Below are 14,856 nucleotides of genomic sequence, written 5' to 3' on the forward strand. Positions count from 1 at the left end.
AAAGCCACACAAAGCCGCTTAGCTTGTGTCATCCAGATCTGACAGAGCTTACCAAAAGCTCTGATAAGGACAAGCAGGGAGATAAGCTTAGCAACAAAGGCCCTGTGGACCTTGCTGCCAGCTGGAAGAAGGCTAGGAGGAGCTTCCAGCTAAGCCCTCGAAGGGAAGGTAACTGTGGGTAGCGCGGCCCCTGTACTTTAAGGACACCACAGGCAGCTGAGGAAAATCTCACCTGTCTCTTTAAAACTAGGTGCTTCCCTTTCCAATACTTGAGCATCTGAAGGGCTTGCAGAGTGCTGACAATGTCCACGGGATTCACAGCTGTTTCCTGGCTAATTTCTGTAACAGAGGAGCCACTGAGATCCCACTGGGAGCAGACTCCCACACCCCATGTCTCCCAAGGCCCCCTTACATGGAGTTTCCCAGAGTCCAAATCTGTGTTACTTGGGTCAACCTGTTCAAATGTTTCACCAGCCCAAGTAACTTCAAAAAACCATTTAATGGTTAAGAAGCTACTTTTGACCCCTTAGAAATCAAGGTCAAATATGAAACCCCTAAATTCATCCTAAAGGGAAGATGTCTTTCCTAAAATTCACATGTTTCAGAATGCTGAATGATATCTTGATTTTCAAAAGCAATGAGGTGCTGGACATAGTGGCACACCTCTTCAGTCCCAGCACTTAGGAAGCAGAGCAGGCGGGTCTGCTCTACACAGTGAATTCCAGGATAGCTAGGGGTACAAAGAGAAACCCTGACTCGAAAAACAAGCAAACAAATGACATATATGCTTGTGTCTGTATGCATGTCTATTTTATGTGGATGGGTGTTTTGCCTGGATGTATGTCTATGAACCTGTGTGTTCCTGGAACTGGAGTTCCATGTGTTGTGGGCCATAATAGTGGTGCTATGAATTGAACTCAGTTTCTCTGGAAGAAGAGCCAGTGCTCTTAACCACTGAGCCATCTCTCCAGGTCTTTCTCTTATATGAATTAAGTGCTAACAACTCCAGACAGGAGAAAACACTTTAGAACCATTCCCAGGACAGATGTTCTGGGATCTTCAGCCCTGCAGCGGCGGTCTCTGGAATGCTCCCTAGCCACGGTCGGATTAAACAGAATGGGGGCCACAGTCAAGGAATGCAACCTACCTTTGATGGAGATCTCCTTGCCCTGGAAGTTGTGCAGGTACCGGAGCAGTACTTCCTTCCAGTAGCTGCGGTAGCTTATAAGCCCCAGGTCTGACAGTGGGCGTTCCGGAGAGCCAACTTTCTCTTCTACCTTGGAAAGTAAATAACCTACCAAGAGAAAACACAGATCTGGATTCTGTTGTCTTTATTTGGGGAGGGGATTTTACAAATATCTACTTATTTTGTGTGCATGTGTGTGTGGAGATAGAAAAAAAAATTGCAGGAATCAAGTTCTCTTTAGCATGTGGGTTCTGGGAATCAAACTTAGGTCCTTATCCTGGCTTTACCCACTGACCACCTACCTCACCACCCTTGAGTAAGGGTGCTCTGCTGAGAGGTCTCGCTATGTAGTGCCAATGGTCTATAAAGCAGTATATAGGTCCTGCAGTGAAAATTTCCCCAATGATTCTGCCTCCTTCGTGTTGGGAAACCCAGCTAGACTCTTCAAGCAACACTAAACCTCATCTTAACAGCAAAAAACAGTATACAAACACAGAAGATTTAAGGAGGATACCTGCTTTAGAGTAGCAGAGAGCCAGCCATTCAAAGGAGCATGTTTTGTGTGGCTGTTGAGGACCTACTGGCAGTAATGGTGTGTATATGCTTAGGTCAAGGAGTGGCACTATTAGGAGGTGTGGTCTTGTTAGAGAGTATGTGGGTTCTAAGACTCTCCTCCTAGCTGCCTGGAAGCCAGTATTCTAATAGCGGCCTTCAGATGAAGATGTAAACCTCTCGGCTCTGCCTGCAACCATGCCTGCCTAGATGATGCCATGCTCCCACCTTGATGATAATGGACTGAACCTCTGAACCTGTAAGCCAGCTCCAATTAGATGGTTCAGCAGATAAAGTACTTCGCAGGTAAGCGTGAGAACCAGAGTTTGAATCCCCAGAATCTTCATAAAAATAGGTCAGGCATGGTGGCTGCCAGGAACCGCAGCCTTTTAGAGGCATAGATGGGATTTCTGGGACATGCAGGCTAGCTAGGCCAGCTAAAGTAGGTGAGCTCTCAGTTTAGTGAGAGATGATGTCAATAAATAAATCAGAAATGGAGGAAGACATCATCACTTCTGCCGGCCACATGTGAACATACAGATACATGCATATTATACATATTCATGACAAAAAGACTTATAAGCATGTATTTGTATTTTATGTGAACGACTGTATGTATGAATTTATGTACGTGCACTATGTGTAGAGCCCAGGAGAGGGCATCAGATCCTCTGGAACTGGAGTTACAGCTGGTGTGAGCTGACGAGCAGATGCTGGAAACTGGAACTTAGGTTCTCTGCAAGATCAGCAAGCACTCTTAACCCACTGAGCCAGCTCTCCAGTCAAACCTTCATTCTACTCTGACTAAAATTCAATGACAGTGGCTGCTGACTAGGACACAACTAATTCTTGTTTATCACAGTGGTTTTGCTCTAGAGGCACTGGGAATGCTGACATAGCAAACACTGAACCATCGCACACAGAAGTGAGGCTTGCTTCTTGAGAGCCGCTAGCCAGAGCATCGCCAACTCTTCTGTGTGTAATGTCCTTTTCTGTATGTCTAAAAATATCTTGCAATACATTCTATAGATTCAAAGATGCGCAGCCCACAGCACTGTATTCATGTCATGTATGTCTGCACAATGCTTACAGCCATTTTAAATCAACAGTTTAAGGCAGCGATTCTCAACCTTCCTAATGCTGCAAACCTTCAACTCTCAACCTCGTTAGGGTGACCCCCCCCAACCATAAAATTTATGGTTTTTTTTTCCTACTTTATAACAGTAATTTTGCCACTATTTTGAATCATAATGTAAATATCAGATATGTGGGATGTCTTTCTAACATTGTGACCCACAGGTTGACAACGAATGGTTTAAGGTTCTTGCCATCAAGCTTCAAGCCCAGGACCCACATAGAGAACACTCCTGCAAGTTGTCCTCTGATCTCCACATGCACTCACCAAACTAACAAATGTAATAAGAATCACCCCCACCCAATCAACCTGGGAGTTACATATCAGAGGGGAGATAAATTCAAGCCCATGATTAATGAAGAGCGAGTATAATACCCAAAACCTTAACTGGTACATGGATTTCTTCCGCAAGTGCTTACATAAGTGAGATCCCAAGCATCAAAGCAGCGCTTTAAGCCATAGGCACACATTTGTGCTGTCTCAGTCTCAAACGGGATAATCCTGCACGGCTTGCTTTATTATTCTCTGTGTCTCTTACTAAGTCAGTAGCGACTCATTTCCCCACTCTGTTCATTCCCTAACTAGCCATGACTAAATGTTAGGAACTGTCAAGAGCACAGGACACAAGTGACCAACCCCCATCCCCTCAGGGTTGCAGCCTGAGGAGCTGATGCTCAGCGACATCACTTACTGAAGTCAATGAGCATCTTCCCATAGCCCTGTCTCATGTACTGAGGCATGGTGAGAATACAGGAGACATTGTAGTTGAGAAATGAATTCTTCTCCTAAAATCAAGAACAGAACAGCAGATAATGAGGCACAGCTTGCCTATTATAAAAAAGGAAACCAAACTGAATTCCCCCGGAAGGTCAAAATACAACCAAATCACATTATTACTTGACTGTTCATAAAATATCCAGAATAAGCCAATTCATAAACAGAAGACCAGGAAGGGTCAGGAGGAAACAGGAACAGACTACCAATGTTTTTCTTTAAAAACTGTGCGGACTGCACTAGTCACACAACTCTGTCGACATACTAGAAACCACTTGCCCTGTAGAGTTTAAGTGATGAATTATATAGTACATTGTATTTCGTTTTAATTAAGTTGTTACCTTACATTTAAAGCTCATAACCATAGCTATGGTGGCCTTTAATCCCAGTACTGAGGAGGCAAAGCAAGTGGATCTCTGTGAGTTCTAGGCCAGCCAGGAATAACTGGGAGACCCTGCCTCAACAAAATGAAAGAAAACCAAAGCTAAATTTGGTCTTGCACCTTTTAAAGCAAAGAACACTGTCAGTAAAGGGACTAGCTGTGCTAGAAATGAACCTAGCCAGAGAACCAGGTTTAACCTAACATGGAGGAAGGCAAAGCCAGAAGTATTGGCTTGACTACAACATGTGTTTTAAATTCACAGAAAGGGTCCAGACCAGTAATTAATAGCTTTAACCCACAAGCACAGAAACCAGAACCTTCTAGTGACAGTATCAGCTAAGTGTCCCAGCTCATGTCTGTGATCCCAGCACTTTGGAGGTTAAGGCAGGAAGCCTGTCCTGGATTTGATGCCAGTCTAAGGCATGACTCCCAGTCAGCCCAGGTAACAGAGGAAGATCCTGAAGAGAATCCTGTCAGGAAGCTTTCTACGATACACGTTTGCCTTTCTTATTTTGCTTATGGGAAGACTATCACTGTCACCCACTTCCTCAGAGATCTGAGCCTCTAATGCCAATACCCATGATGCCTCCCATTGTGGTTAAGCTTCTAAATCACCAGATCCTGCTAACCTTAGAAAAATATCCAATCAGGTGGCAGCCAGTATTGTCTGCTTCTGTCATAACGTAGAACAGGAAGGGCTCTACATCGTAGTATAAGGTCTTATGGTCCAGAAAAAGCTTCGCCAAAAGGCAGAGGTTTTGGCAGTAGATCTGGAAGCAGAAAGAGTGTTTGTGTGGAGTCCAGTGACTTCTCAACCAAATCGAAGTCTAGAAAGAATGATCATATCAATACTATCCACAAATGGAACTAATTCCTATCTCTCTCGAAGACAAAATCTTCCTCTGGAACCCCACCACTGTGTCTCCTTTTCTCACATCACCACCTTTTACCTTGTTTTTCTTGCCATCTACTTCAAACACAGAGATGGAGCCTTTGCGATAAATCTCATCACCAGGGGGGTGTTTCCACACACACTTGGCCTACAAGAGAATGGAGTTCACATGAAGCAGTCAAGATTTCCCTACCACCCTGTTCCTTTCCTGGGAAAAGGAACCACAGGATAAATGTGGTTAGCTGAGTTAACAGATGACTGAATGCACTTGGGGACAGTGAGCCCGATTGTTTTCAGAAAAGTTATAGCTTTCTTAAGCTGTTGCGATCTATCTGAGGACGCATATGGCTGTTTGGCTCAAGTTTTCTGGATTATTTTTGGCATTATCTCAGCCCAAGATATTAAATCACCTACTACGTAAAAGCTAGATGAATAAGAATATCCTTGCTTACAATAAAATACTGCAAGCCAACAGGAAGTTCTTAAGCAGCTTAGTGTTGCTAAGTATGCTCTGCTCACCTTTGCCAGTCGCTTCTTCCCATTACCACCCTACCTCATCATGTGTCTGCACAAGGAGGATCGTGAGCCGCTCGCTATCTGCCCACCCCCTGCCATATGTCAGATAAACAGAAGTCCTTCCAGGCTTATTTGAAAAGGTAGGAGGCCTGGCTGAGCAGCAGGAAGCTGAAAGGTACTTGGTTCCAAACTCTTTTCCTTATTCTCAAAATGTTCAATTCATGGCCCTGGAGCTAGCACCCGCCATCTTGGCAGCAATGCAAGTTCTCTACTACTGAAGTAAGCCCGGGCCCTGCAGTCGAGAAGCCAAAGCAGGTACATGCGTTTGCTGCCAAGCCTCATGACTCAGATTCAATTCTGGGAATCTCCATAGTGGAAGAGAACCGACTGACTCCCACAATGTTCTCTCATTTTCACACGTGTGCTATGGTGTGTATGTACATGTGCACACATGCATGAGCATTCCACACACAAAGTTTATACATATAGAAAATTTCTTATTAAACAATTCACTACCATCTCTCTGACAACTCAAGCATAAAGTGTCACTGGACCTGTGGTTGGTCCGCACTGGTCATGTGAGCACTCAAGCAAAAGAGATAGGAAAACTACAAGTGAGGCCAGCCTAAGCTAGAGACCCTATTTAAAGCAAAAATCACATCACATCCTCTAAGAACTGTATTTCAGGTTTAGGAATATAGCTCAGTGGTACAATATCCATTAAGGGCGAGGCTGTGTTCCCTGCTTAGCTGATGGTGGGGACCGGGTGGCAGGGACATGGTATGCAAGGCATGGATATCATGTCCTACTTACCACAGGGGACTAAAGCATGTATTAACCGGAATTGTTTCAAAGCTCCATCTATATTCCTATTTCCTCCCATTATTCCTGCTGGTTCTTTCCAGGATAACCAAATTAATGCAACAGTTATGTGTCTAGAAACATTTGCCAAGCTAAAGAAGCCATTTCATGATTATTCCTGAAGCAATGGAGAGGAGAAGCCTGCATTTCCCCAAACCTGACCTCTATACTCACAGAAGTCACCAGAGCCAACTATGCACATCCTTTCCTAGTTAATACAGAGAACTTTAAGAAATGCAAACCGTTCTTTTCATCATCTGTTAAAGATGGAAATCTCTTATAAAATGTATTCACCCAAGACAGACAGTTGCCATCTAACATATGAGCCACAGTGTCCTGTTCTATCTAACAGAATATATGCGTTTCATTAAGTTTGGTACAAACACAAACTGTAGGGAGAGGTAATTAATGTGCTGAAGAAACAACAAAAGACAAAAAACAAGAAGAAAAGACGTTTATGGACAGGGTGTAGTTAAGATGCTATGCAGCACTGGTCCGGGCAAAGGGTTACCCAGAAATGTGACTTTCAGTTCCTTAAGTCTCCACCCTATTGCTGTGGACACTTGGGAAATGTCACTTTTTGGACACTTATGCTATCTCTGGAACATAACTGGGAAACCATGTAACATCCCCTCGTGATGTGAACAAGAAAACACACCATGTGTCGGCGGAGAATCGTTTGGCTCTTCATGTATTTTAAGCAGAATTCACACATGTAGAGACGTCCCAGTCGTGCATATTCTTCAGGATAGGGAGAATGGTACCAAGTATCCAGCTCGTAGCGGCCAAAAGCAATTGTTTTAATCATGTTGCTTCCCTCTGTGATTTGGCCTTGAAGCCTTAACTTCTCCTATTGACAAGAAGAAACCAAAACAAATAAATCCTTATCTTTGGTTTTAAAATTAGATTTTTATCTACACAATAATGTATGTTTTGTTTGTGCATAAACATGCATGCATGTGTGCATGTGTTTATACCTCACACGCATGCCTGCACATGTCAGAAAAGGGCATCAGACGTCCCAAACTGAAGTTATAGGTAGCTGTGAGCCACCATATGGGTGCTGGGAACTCAATGTGTTTTCTTTGCAAAAACAGCAAATGCTCTTAACTGCTGAGCTATCTCCAGCCTCTATTACCCTTATTCTTAACAATTTCTACCAGGCCAGCAACTAAGGTATAAAAAGACTTAGCTAGATTTGGCCTCTGTCCATAGATGGCTACTAATGTGTTACTTGAGCATAAAAATAAATAAATAAATAAATAAATAAATAAATAAATAAATAAATAAGGCACGTTCATAGAAAATGGGCCAGCTATACTGCCCAGCTATCTTTAAAAGAAAAAACGTTTTTGTGTTTTAACCGAACCTCAAATGAGGATATAATGGGGATGACCTTGAACTCCTGAATTGGCTCCCTTCATTTCCAGATAATGTGGCCACAGGTTCGTGCCACCACAGCAGATTTATGTGGTGTTGGAGATGGAACCCAGGGTATCCTGGATCCCAGATAAGTACACTACCAAAAAAGCTATAGTCCCAGCCCACTTCTGTTTGTTTTTATTTTTAATGTTTGGTTATTGTGTGTGTATGTAAAGACAAGTAGAGATCAGAGCAGCTTGTGGGGAGTCAGTTCTCTCCTCCTACAGATCTCGAGGCTATTCAGGTTTGACCTCTGCGGCTATCCTCCTGGTCCTCCTCCCTGACTAGGGCTTGGATTCCAGGTGCACAACAGGCAATTACTGTTTGCAGTAACCAGCTGGAGAAGTAGGACCTGGCTGGCCTGAGGCAATGATCTTCATGATGGAAAGGAAGAGCAGGAGGTGGCGACCAATCCCAGACCAGAGCAGCCACCAAACCTGCCTCTTGCAACTCATAATAAAAGGAAGGAGGGGGAGGAGAGAAGGATGATGAAAGGGGTGATGGGGAAGGGGGCAATGAACGGGATATAAAGTGAGTAAAAATAAATGTTTTTAAAAAGAAGGGAAGGAAATGAAATTAACACTACAAACTCAATTTCCCTGAGCACATTTAATTTGTTTTATCATAAGTAAAATCAGTTTCTACAACGTTTTCTAGGCCAGCCACAGGTACTGTATCAAATGCAAACAAAAGGAGCACTTCTGCCTAGATATCTCACGTACCAATGAGCCCAGAAGTCTCAAACTTGCTTGGGCAACAAGATAAGATCTCCTTATCAAAAAAATCAACAAATTCAACAACATATCTGGCCTTCCCCATTTTTCTTTGCTGTTATTTACATGCTTTTAGGGTAAATGGATGAAATGGAAAGAAACCCTATAAAGAGGACGGTGCTATACACCGAAGTCCTAGGTTCCCAGACTGTACATTTCACCTAGTAGATATAAAAGGCACCTACAAAATAAGTTTTAAGCACCCCGGCCCCAACCTCAAGCAAACTGGATCTTCCAGTTAAGGGAGACACAGGAGGGAAGGGTGAGCAGGGGGTGCGTTCTCTACGTAAAGAGAAGACGAGTGGGCTGGAGAGATGGCTCAGTGGTTAAGAGCACCCGACTGCTCTTCCCGAGGTCCTGAGTTCAATTCCCAGCAACCACATGGTGGCTCACAACCATCTGTAATGGGATCTGATGCTCTCTTCTGGTGTGTCTGAAGACAGCTACAGTGTACTTATATATAATAAATGAATAAATAAATCTTAAAAAAAAAAAAAGAGAAGACAACCTCTAAAGACAGCCGAGATATCTCATCATACTTGTTTTCACCTTTCTTGGCAGTTCGAAGGGCTTTTCACATGGTCCTCCACTCACTGTGGGGATTTTGGTACTCACCAAATCCTCAGAAGCCCGGGCTTGTGCTCTTCGGAAAAGATCTAAGTCATATTCACTCGTCAGGTTTTCCAAGAGAGGCTCCCGAGTGTTCCCATAGGTCTGTCTGTGTTCCTAGAAAAAAGTAACCAGGGGTGATCCCATCTGTTGTGGAACTTGGTTTATTTCACTCCAATGGAAGCCAAGCTGGACCAGGTGCTTGCTATTTACAAAGTACCCATCATGGCAGTGGTGCAGGGGACTGAGGTCAGGCAATGGTAACAGTGGTGAGGTCAGAGACTGCTCTTGCTCGCCTCATCAATCTGAGCAACATAAAGGCCAGCAGCCCCAAGGTGGCACGATAGTTCCTAGAATCCGAGAGCCGGCCAGCTCGAGTGAAGCAAACATGGCTCTGGCAGCCTTGCCTTCTCCCCCATTCCCTCTGCCCTGCTAAAAACCACCAGATTGCACTCCTAAAGCTGCCACCAAGATATCTCTGTGAAAACAGGGGTTTGTGCCTAATCTGGGTTGCTCTGTGTGGGGTGTAAGGGTTTCCTTCACTGATGACACTCTGACAGAGAAGCAGGTACTCCAGGCATTAGTATTTGAAGAGAGCACTCAAGCTAAGGGAGGGCAAGCAGCTGGACCAGTGGGCCCATGGAAACTGCTTCTGACATTACTTCACTGACTGCTCAACTTGTAAGGTCAAGTCAAGTGCGCAGCTCCTGGAATGTTTACTAACTGCTAAACATTAAAGAAAAATTAAATATAATTAAGAACAGAAAAGGAATCCAGTTTTAAATTAACTTTCAAATCTTACCAAGCTGGTAAGTCTCCTTTCCCTGGAAGGAAGGCAGGAGGAGGAAGAGGAGGAGGAAGACTTCTCCTTAAAACTGATTCTAGCCTCTCTCTTTCTGCCTCAGAAGACAAGACAATGGGAGTTCTGAGAAGTAGGAGGAAGAACATTCTATATGCTAACACACATTAGCATCTAAAGAAAGCACTCAATCTACGAACATTTCCTTATGGCTAATATGGCTCAGTATGTTGTAACTTCTTTCTTTAATTTGTCTCTGTGACTTAAGATTTAGGTTCGAAGTATTACTGACTTCTTCTAACAATCCACCTTCCCCTTTCTCTTACACTGAGAAAGGATTTCATGTAGCTCTGCCTCCACTTCCCAATGCTGGGATTACAGGCAAGCCTGAGACCACAGCGCTGGAGAATCAAACTCAACATGTCTTGTACTCAGGCAAAGACTAAACCAACGAAGTCATTTCTCCAGATCAAAACAAAACCCAACCAGCCCGGGCTGGGGCCACACCCCTGCAACCCACACTTAGGAGGTGTAGAATCGGCTAAGGACAGTCCCAGCCATACATTAGTACATTCAAGGCCAGCCTCCGCCATATGAGACCCTATTTCAAAAATGTAAGCAACAAGAAAAATTTCTATCTAGCGCTTTTTAAATTAGGAAAAGACCCAAATAACGTGTCTCGAGCTGGTGAAAAGCATATCTGAAAGGTGAAACAGCTCGATAGCATTTACATCAGACACTTTCTACCTATAAAAATTTGAAGATTTGGGGTTGGGGATTTAGCTCAGTGGTAGAGCGCTTGCCTAGCAAGCGCAAGGCCCTGGGTTCGGTCCCCAGCTCCGGGGGGGGGGGGGGGGGAATCTACAATTTATAAATCAGCTACAACTTATAAATCATACACTTATTGCCTATTCTAATGACAAAGTGGAATAGCGTTCCAATTCTATGAAGAAAATACTCAAAAAAAATCACATATCAACACAATACACTACACAAACACACACACACACATATGTGTATTAAAAATGTACTTTTTTGTTCATGACAGGGTCTCATTCTATAGTTCAGAAGGCTCAGGTGTCTTACTTTGTGGCTCAAGCTGGCCCTAAACTCATAGCCTCCCTGAATGTGTGAGTCACTACTTCTGACTACTTTTTGTTTTGTTTTGAAACAGGGTCTTGCAATGCTGCCCAGGGTGACCTCTAGGCATAGACCACCATGTCTGGCTATATTTCAGTAGAAAATGTACTAATACATGTCTAGTAAAAGTAAATCTTTAACTGAAAAGCTGTATTTTTTTTTTCCAGAGCTGAGGACCGAACCCAGGGCCTTGCACTTGCTAAATCCCCAACCCTGAAAAGCTAGCTCTATTTTATGCAGAAAAGGCTGAAAGATTTTAATATGAGGACATTAGTTCAAGCTTTTTAAAGGAAAAGACAAGACAACCGGGTGGTGTGGGAGAACACAGAAAATGGCAAATGAAGAGGATTCTTTTTCTAAAAAACAGTTTATGTGCAGGACTGGAGAGATGCCTCAGCAGTTAAGAGCACTGACTGCTCTTTTGGAGGTCATCACTTCACTTCCCAGCAACCACATGGTGGCCCACAACCATCTGTGATGGGATCCGATGCCCTCTTCTGGTGTGTCTATACTCATATAAATAAATCTTAACAATAAATTTATATGTATTGGTGTTTTGTCTGTATGTGAATCTGTGTGTGTTTGATCGCCTGGAATTGGAGTTAGGGACAGTTGTGAGCTGCCATGTGGGTGCTGGGAATTAAACCTGGGTCCTCAGGAAGAGCAGTCAGTGCTCTTAACCTCTGAGTCCTCTCTCAGTCCCCAAAAAGGCAAGTTATATAGTTAAAATAAAAAGCTAAAAACTTGATAAAATGCTAATCGTGGCTATTTTCAGGTAGGTTAATCTTATCTTCTGTATGCTATTCGTAACTTTCCCTTATTATTATAAAGTGTACATCATATTCAAAGTTAGTTCTTAGATGCTCATCTATATCCCGATCCCCTGAATGTTTTATCTTATGCAGCCATTTCTAATGTCATTGGTATTTGTTCTAATAGGCATATTTGCCTCCCTGTCCCAGGACTGCAGATTGAACCTAGCCCCTTTGCATACACTACTACTAACAGAAACGACTGGGAGTTTATTTTTCATTTGGGAACAGGGTCCAGCTAAGTTGCTGAGGCTGATTTGGACAACACTTGGTAGCCTGGTAGGCCTAGACCACATCATCTTCTTGCCTCAGTCTTCAGAGTAGCTGAGGTTACAGAGCAGCACCAACAGGACCCCCTTAAATGTAATTTTTTAAAATGATATTGAAGGTGTTCTACCAACTGGGCTGCATCCCTAGGCCCTGAGGATGGAAATCTCAAAAACATCAACTCTACTGCAACTGTATAATCCCTGACTCACTCAACAGCTAGCTCTAACTTGTGGGAGGGTGCTAGGCAGCTGAAGAGAGCCCCAGAATTCACTGGATGTTCTCTGTAGTAAACAGCTATGAGATCCGACAGGCAGAAGCTCAGACTTGACTGACAGTGGGAGTTCAGCTTGGATTTTTCCTCACCATGTATTTCTCTTTCTGCTCTTTGCTCAGTCCAGAATTTCTTTTCTTCCTGAGTTCAGCCACTTTTTCCTTATACCGCAGCTGTCTCTCTGTTGGTGCCTAAAAGAAAAACAAAACTGAGCATCTAGCTAAAAATCTCATTAAGTTTCAAAATACAATTTATTTTAAACTTTTTTTTTAAGACATGTTCTCAAGCCAGCCTTAAACCTGGAACTTCTGATCTTCCACCTCCCAAGTGCTGAGATTACAAATCCAAACTACCATCTCTCTCTTTTTTTTTTTTTGGTTCTTTTTTTTGGAGCCGGGGACCGAACCCAGGGCCACAGACCACTGAGCTAAATCCCCAACCCCTACCATCTCTTTTTTTAAGAGAGAGAAAGAAAAAGGACCTTCTCTATTTAGCCCTGGCTGGCAATCCTTTTTTCTCAGTCTCTAGAATGATAGCATTAAAAGAAGCCTGGGCTACCACACTAAACTCAAAAAAAAAAAAAAAAAGAATTTTTTTTTTTCCTAAAGAAAGAAAACAATTGTCACAGTACAGATACATTACAGCCACTCATCCAAACCACAGTTTTTAATGCTCTTTCAGAAATGCAGACTTGTTTTAGTAAAAGTCATAATGGAGGAGGGAGGAGCATTGTGATTCTTGTTTATAATCCCAACAGAAGCTGAAGGACTGTTATAAATTCCAGGCCAGACCTGTAAGGACTATATAACAAGATTCCCATTTTAAAAAACTGCTGGGTGGTGGGAACACATGACTTTAATCCCAGCACTCAGGAGTCCGAGGCCAACCTCCTCACAAGAGTGAATTCCAGGACAGACAGACAGGACTACATGGAGAGCAATTACACACTGCTTTTGCCTACCCAGCACTGAGGTTAGGAATTTATTATTATACACTCATGAGAGGACAGCTGGGCATTATTCATTCCTTCATATTAACAAAGAAATGTAGTTTACCAGCTGGCTGGCCCAGGACAACAGAGCTAGTAAGAGAATCAGAGTATTGCAATCCAGATGTTTAGCTCTAAAGGCAACCTTAGCACTGTGTCTCCTCTGCTCGTCACCTATAATCTAACCGTAGGAACAGACACTTTGATGATGAGCTATGACTACAGCCATGTCTGGGGAAAAGCGCATGAGAAGAATACATGAGAAAGATTTACTAACTGTGGGAGAAGGACTTGGAAGAATTCCTATAAGAGCTAAGACTTGCTCAAAGCCTTGAAGGATATATATGTAATCTCTTCTTGGTAAGGGTATAGAGTTCGCAGAAAGATCAAAGCCATTTAGAAAGAAGCAAGGAGTTAAGTGCACTCTATGCAGGCTGACTGTTCAGAGGATGATTAGGACAAAGCAAGGAAGCTTTCTACAAATCACAGAAAGACAGAAGCAGGAACTGGCCCAGCTGACAAGTTGTCAAATACTGAGGAAATGCCACTGGTGACTGAAAATGTGCCAGCAGAGTCAAAGGCGCTTGAAAGCCAACACAACAGGTTAGAGCGAGGATGCAAAATGAGGAAACAGAAGCGTGATGGAACATTCCAAACTAACCAAAAGATTCTATCCTATTACTACTGCTATTATTATCACAAATAGCTTAATTCCTCTACTTAGGAGATGGAAATGTCTGCTTTATGAAAAATTACAAGTTGAAAACCCAAACATGATTTCAAGTTGATGTCTGGAAGACCAGTGGTTTGATTTGTCCTGGAAACAAAAGGCACAGATTTGCCTATGACGACAGTTATGGGGCAAAGGAGATCCAAAAGGCAGATCTCAAATTGGCCAGAGCTTTCCCAAGGCCCATACCTGGTGCCTGGTTGCATGCCTGTTGTTGTCATCTTGCCTGTGGGACAGCATCCTCTCTTCTATCTGCTTATCCCGGCTCTGTGCTCTCACCTGCAACCATCAACAATGTCAATAAATCCACCTGCTTCTAAGACTACATTTACTAAAAGCAAAAGAATTTGAGATAATCCCTGTATTGTACTTTACTTTGAATGTAAAAGTATTCTTACTATTGATTATTGCTCTCTACTAGAAAAAGATGAGGCAAGCCCCACACGGTGCTTTCTCAGTCACTAAATACCAAAGAACTGAAATGATCATAGCTAAATGGTGTAAAGCTGAGACTTTCGCTACAAATGTTGACTCTGGCCTGGAATTCTACCATGCTGATAGGAGACTGTGAAGAAACACAAGGGAGTACAGAAGTATAAATAAAACAACAGAAAAATTCTGAGCTCAGGATGGGCACAGTGACATTTGCCTGTTTCTAGTGAGCAGACAGGCTAAGTTGGCTTAAGAGTACAAGACCAGCCTATGCAGCATAGGGAGACAAGGTCCTGCCTAGAGCTTGGAAAG

At 43.1% G+C, this 14,856-nt stretch overlaps 1 protein-coding gene across 9 annotated transcripts in view; it reads right to left on the bottom strand.

Annotated features, from left to right (window-relative positions):
• Positions 1-14,856, bottom strand: part of Kat7 (lysine acetyltransferase 7) — a 34,053-nt gene that overhangs the window by 1,948 nt on the left and 17,249 nt on the right. For 3 of the 9 annotated variants that reach the window (NM_001415103.1, NM_181081.4, XM_039086070.2), the window contains exons 6-14: positions 14,302-14,391; positions 12,487-12,585; positions 9,109-9,219; positions 6,957-7,148; positions 4,980-5,069; positions 4,659-4,799; positions 3,565-3,658; positions 1,148-1,294; positions 233-339 (exon numbers count right to left, since the gene is read on the bottom strand). In NM_001415103.1, the coding sequence (NP_001402032.1) occupies positions 233-339; positions 1,148-1,294; positions 3,565-3,658; positions 4,659-4,799; positions 4,980-5,069; positions 6,957-7,148; positions 9,109-9,219; positions 12,487-12,585; positions 14,302-14,391 (1,071 nt within the window). The remainder of the gene's footprint in view (positions 1-232; positions 340-1,147; positions 1,295-3,564; positions 3,659-4,658; positions 4,800-4,979; positions 5,070-6,956; positions 7,149-9,108; positions 9,220-12,486; positions 12,586-14,301; positions 14,392-14,856) is intronic. The other 6 variants (XM_039086068.2, XM_039086067.2, XM_063269110.1 and 3 more) reach the window with 3 other exon arrangements.

Source organism: Rattus norvegicus, chromosome 10 (genome assembly GCF_036323735.1).
Source record: "Rattus norvegicus strain BN/NHsdMcwi chromosome 10, GRCr8, whole genome shotgun sequence".
Lineage (NCBI taxonomy): Eukaryota > Metazoa > Chordata > Mammalia > Rodentia > Muridae > Rattus > Rattus norvegicus.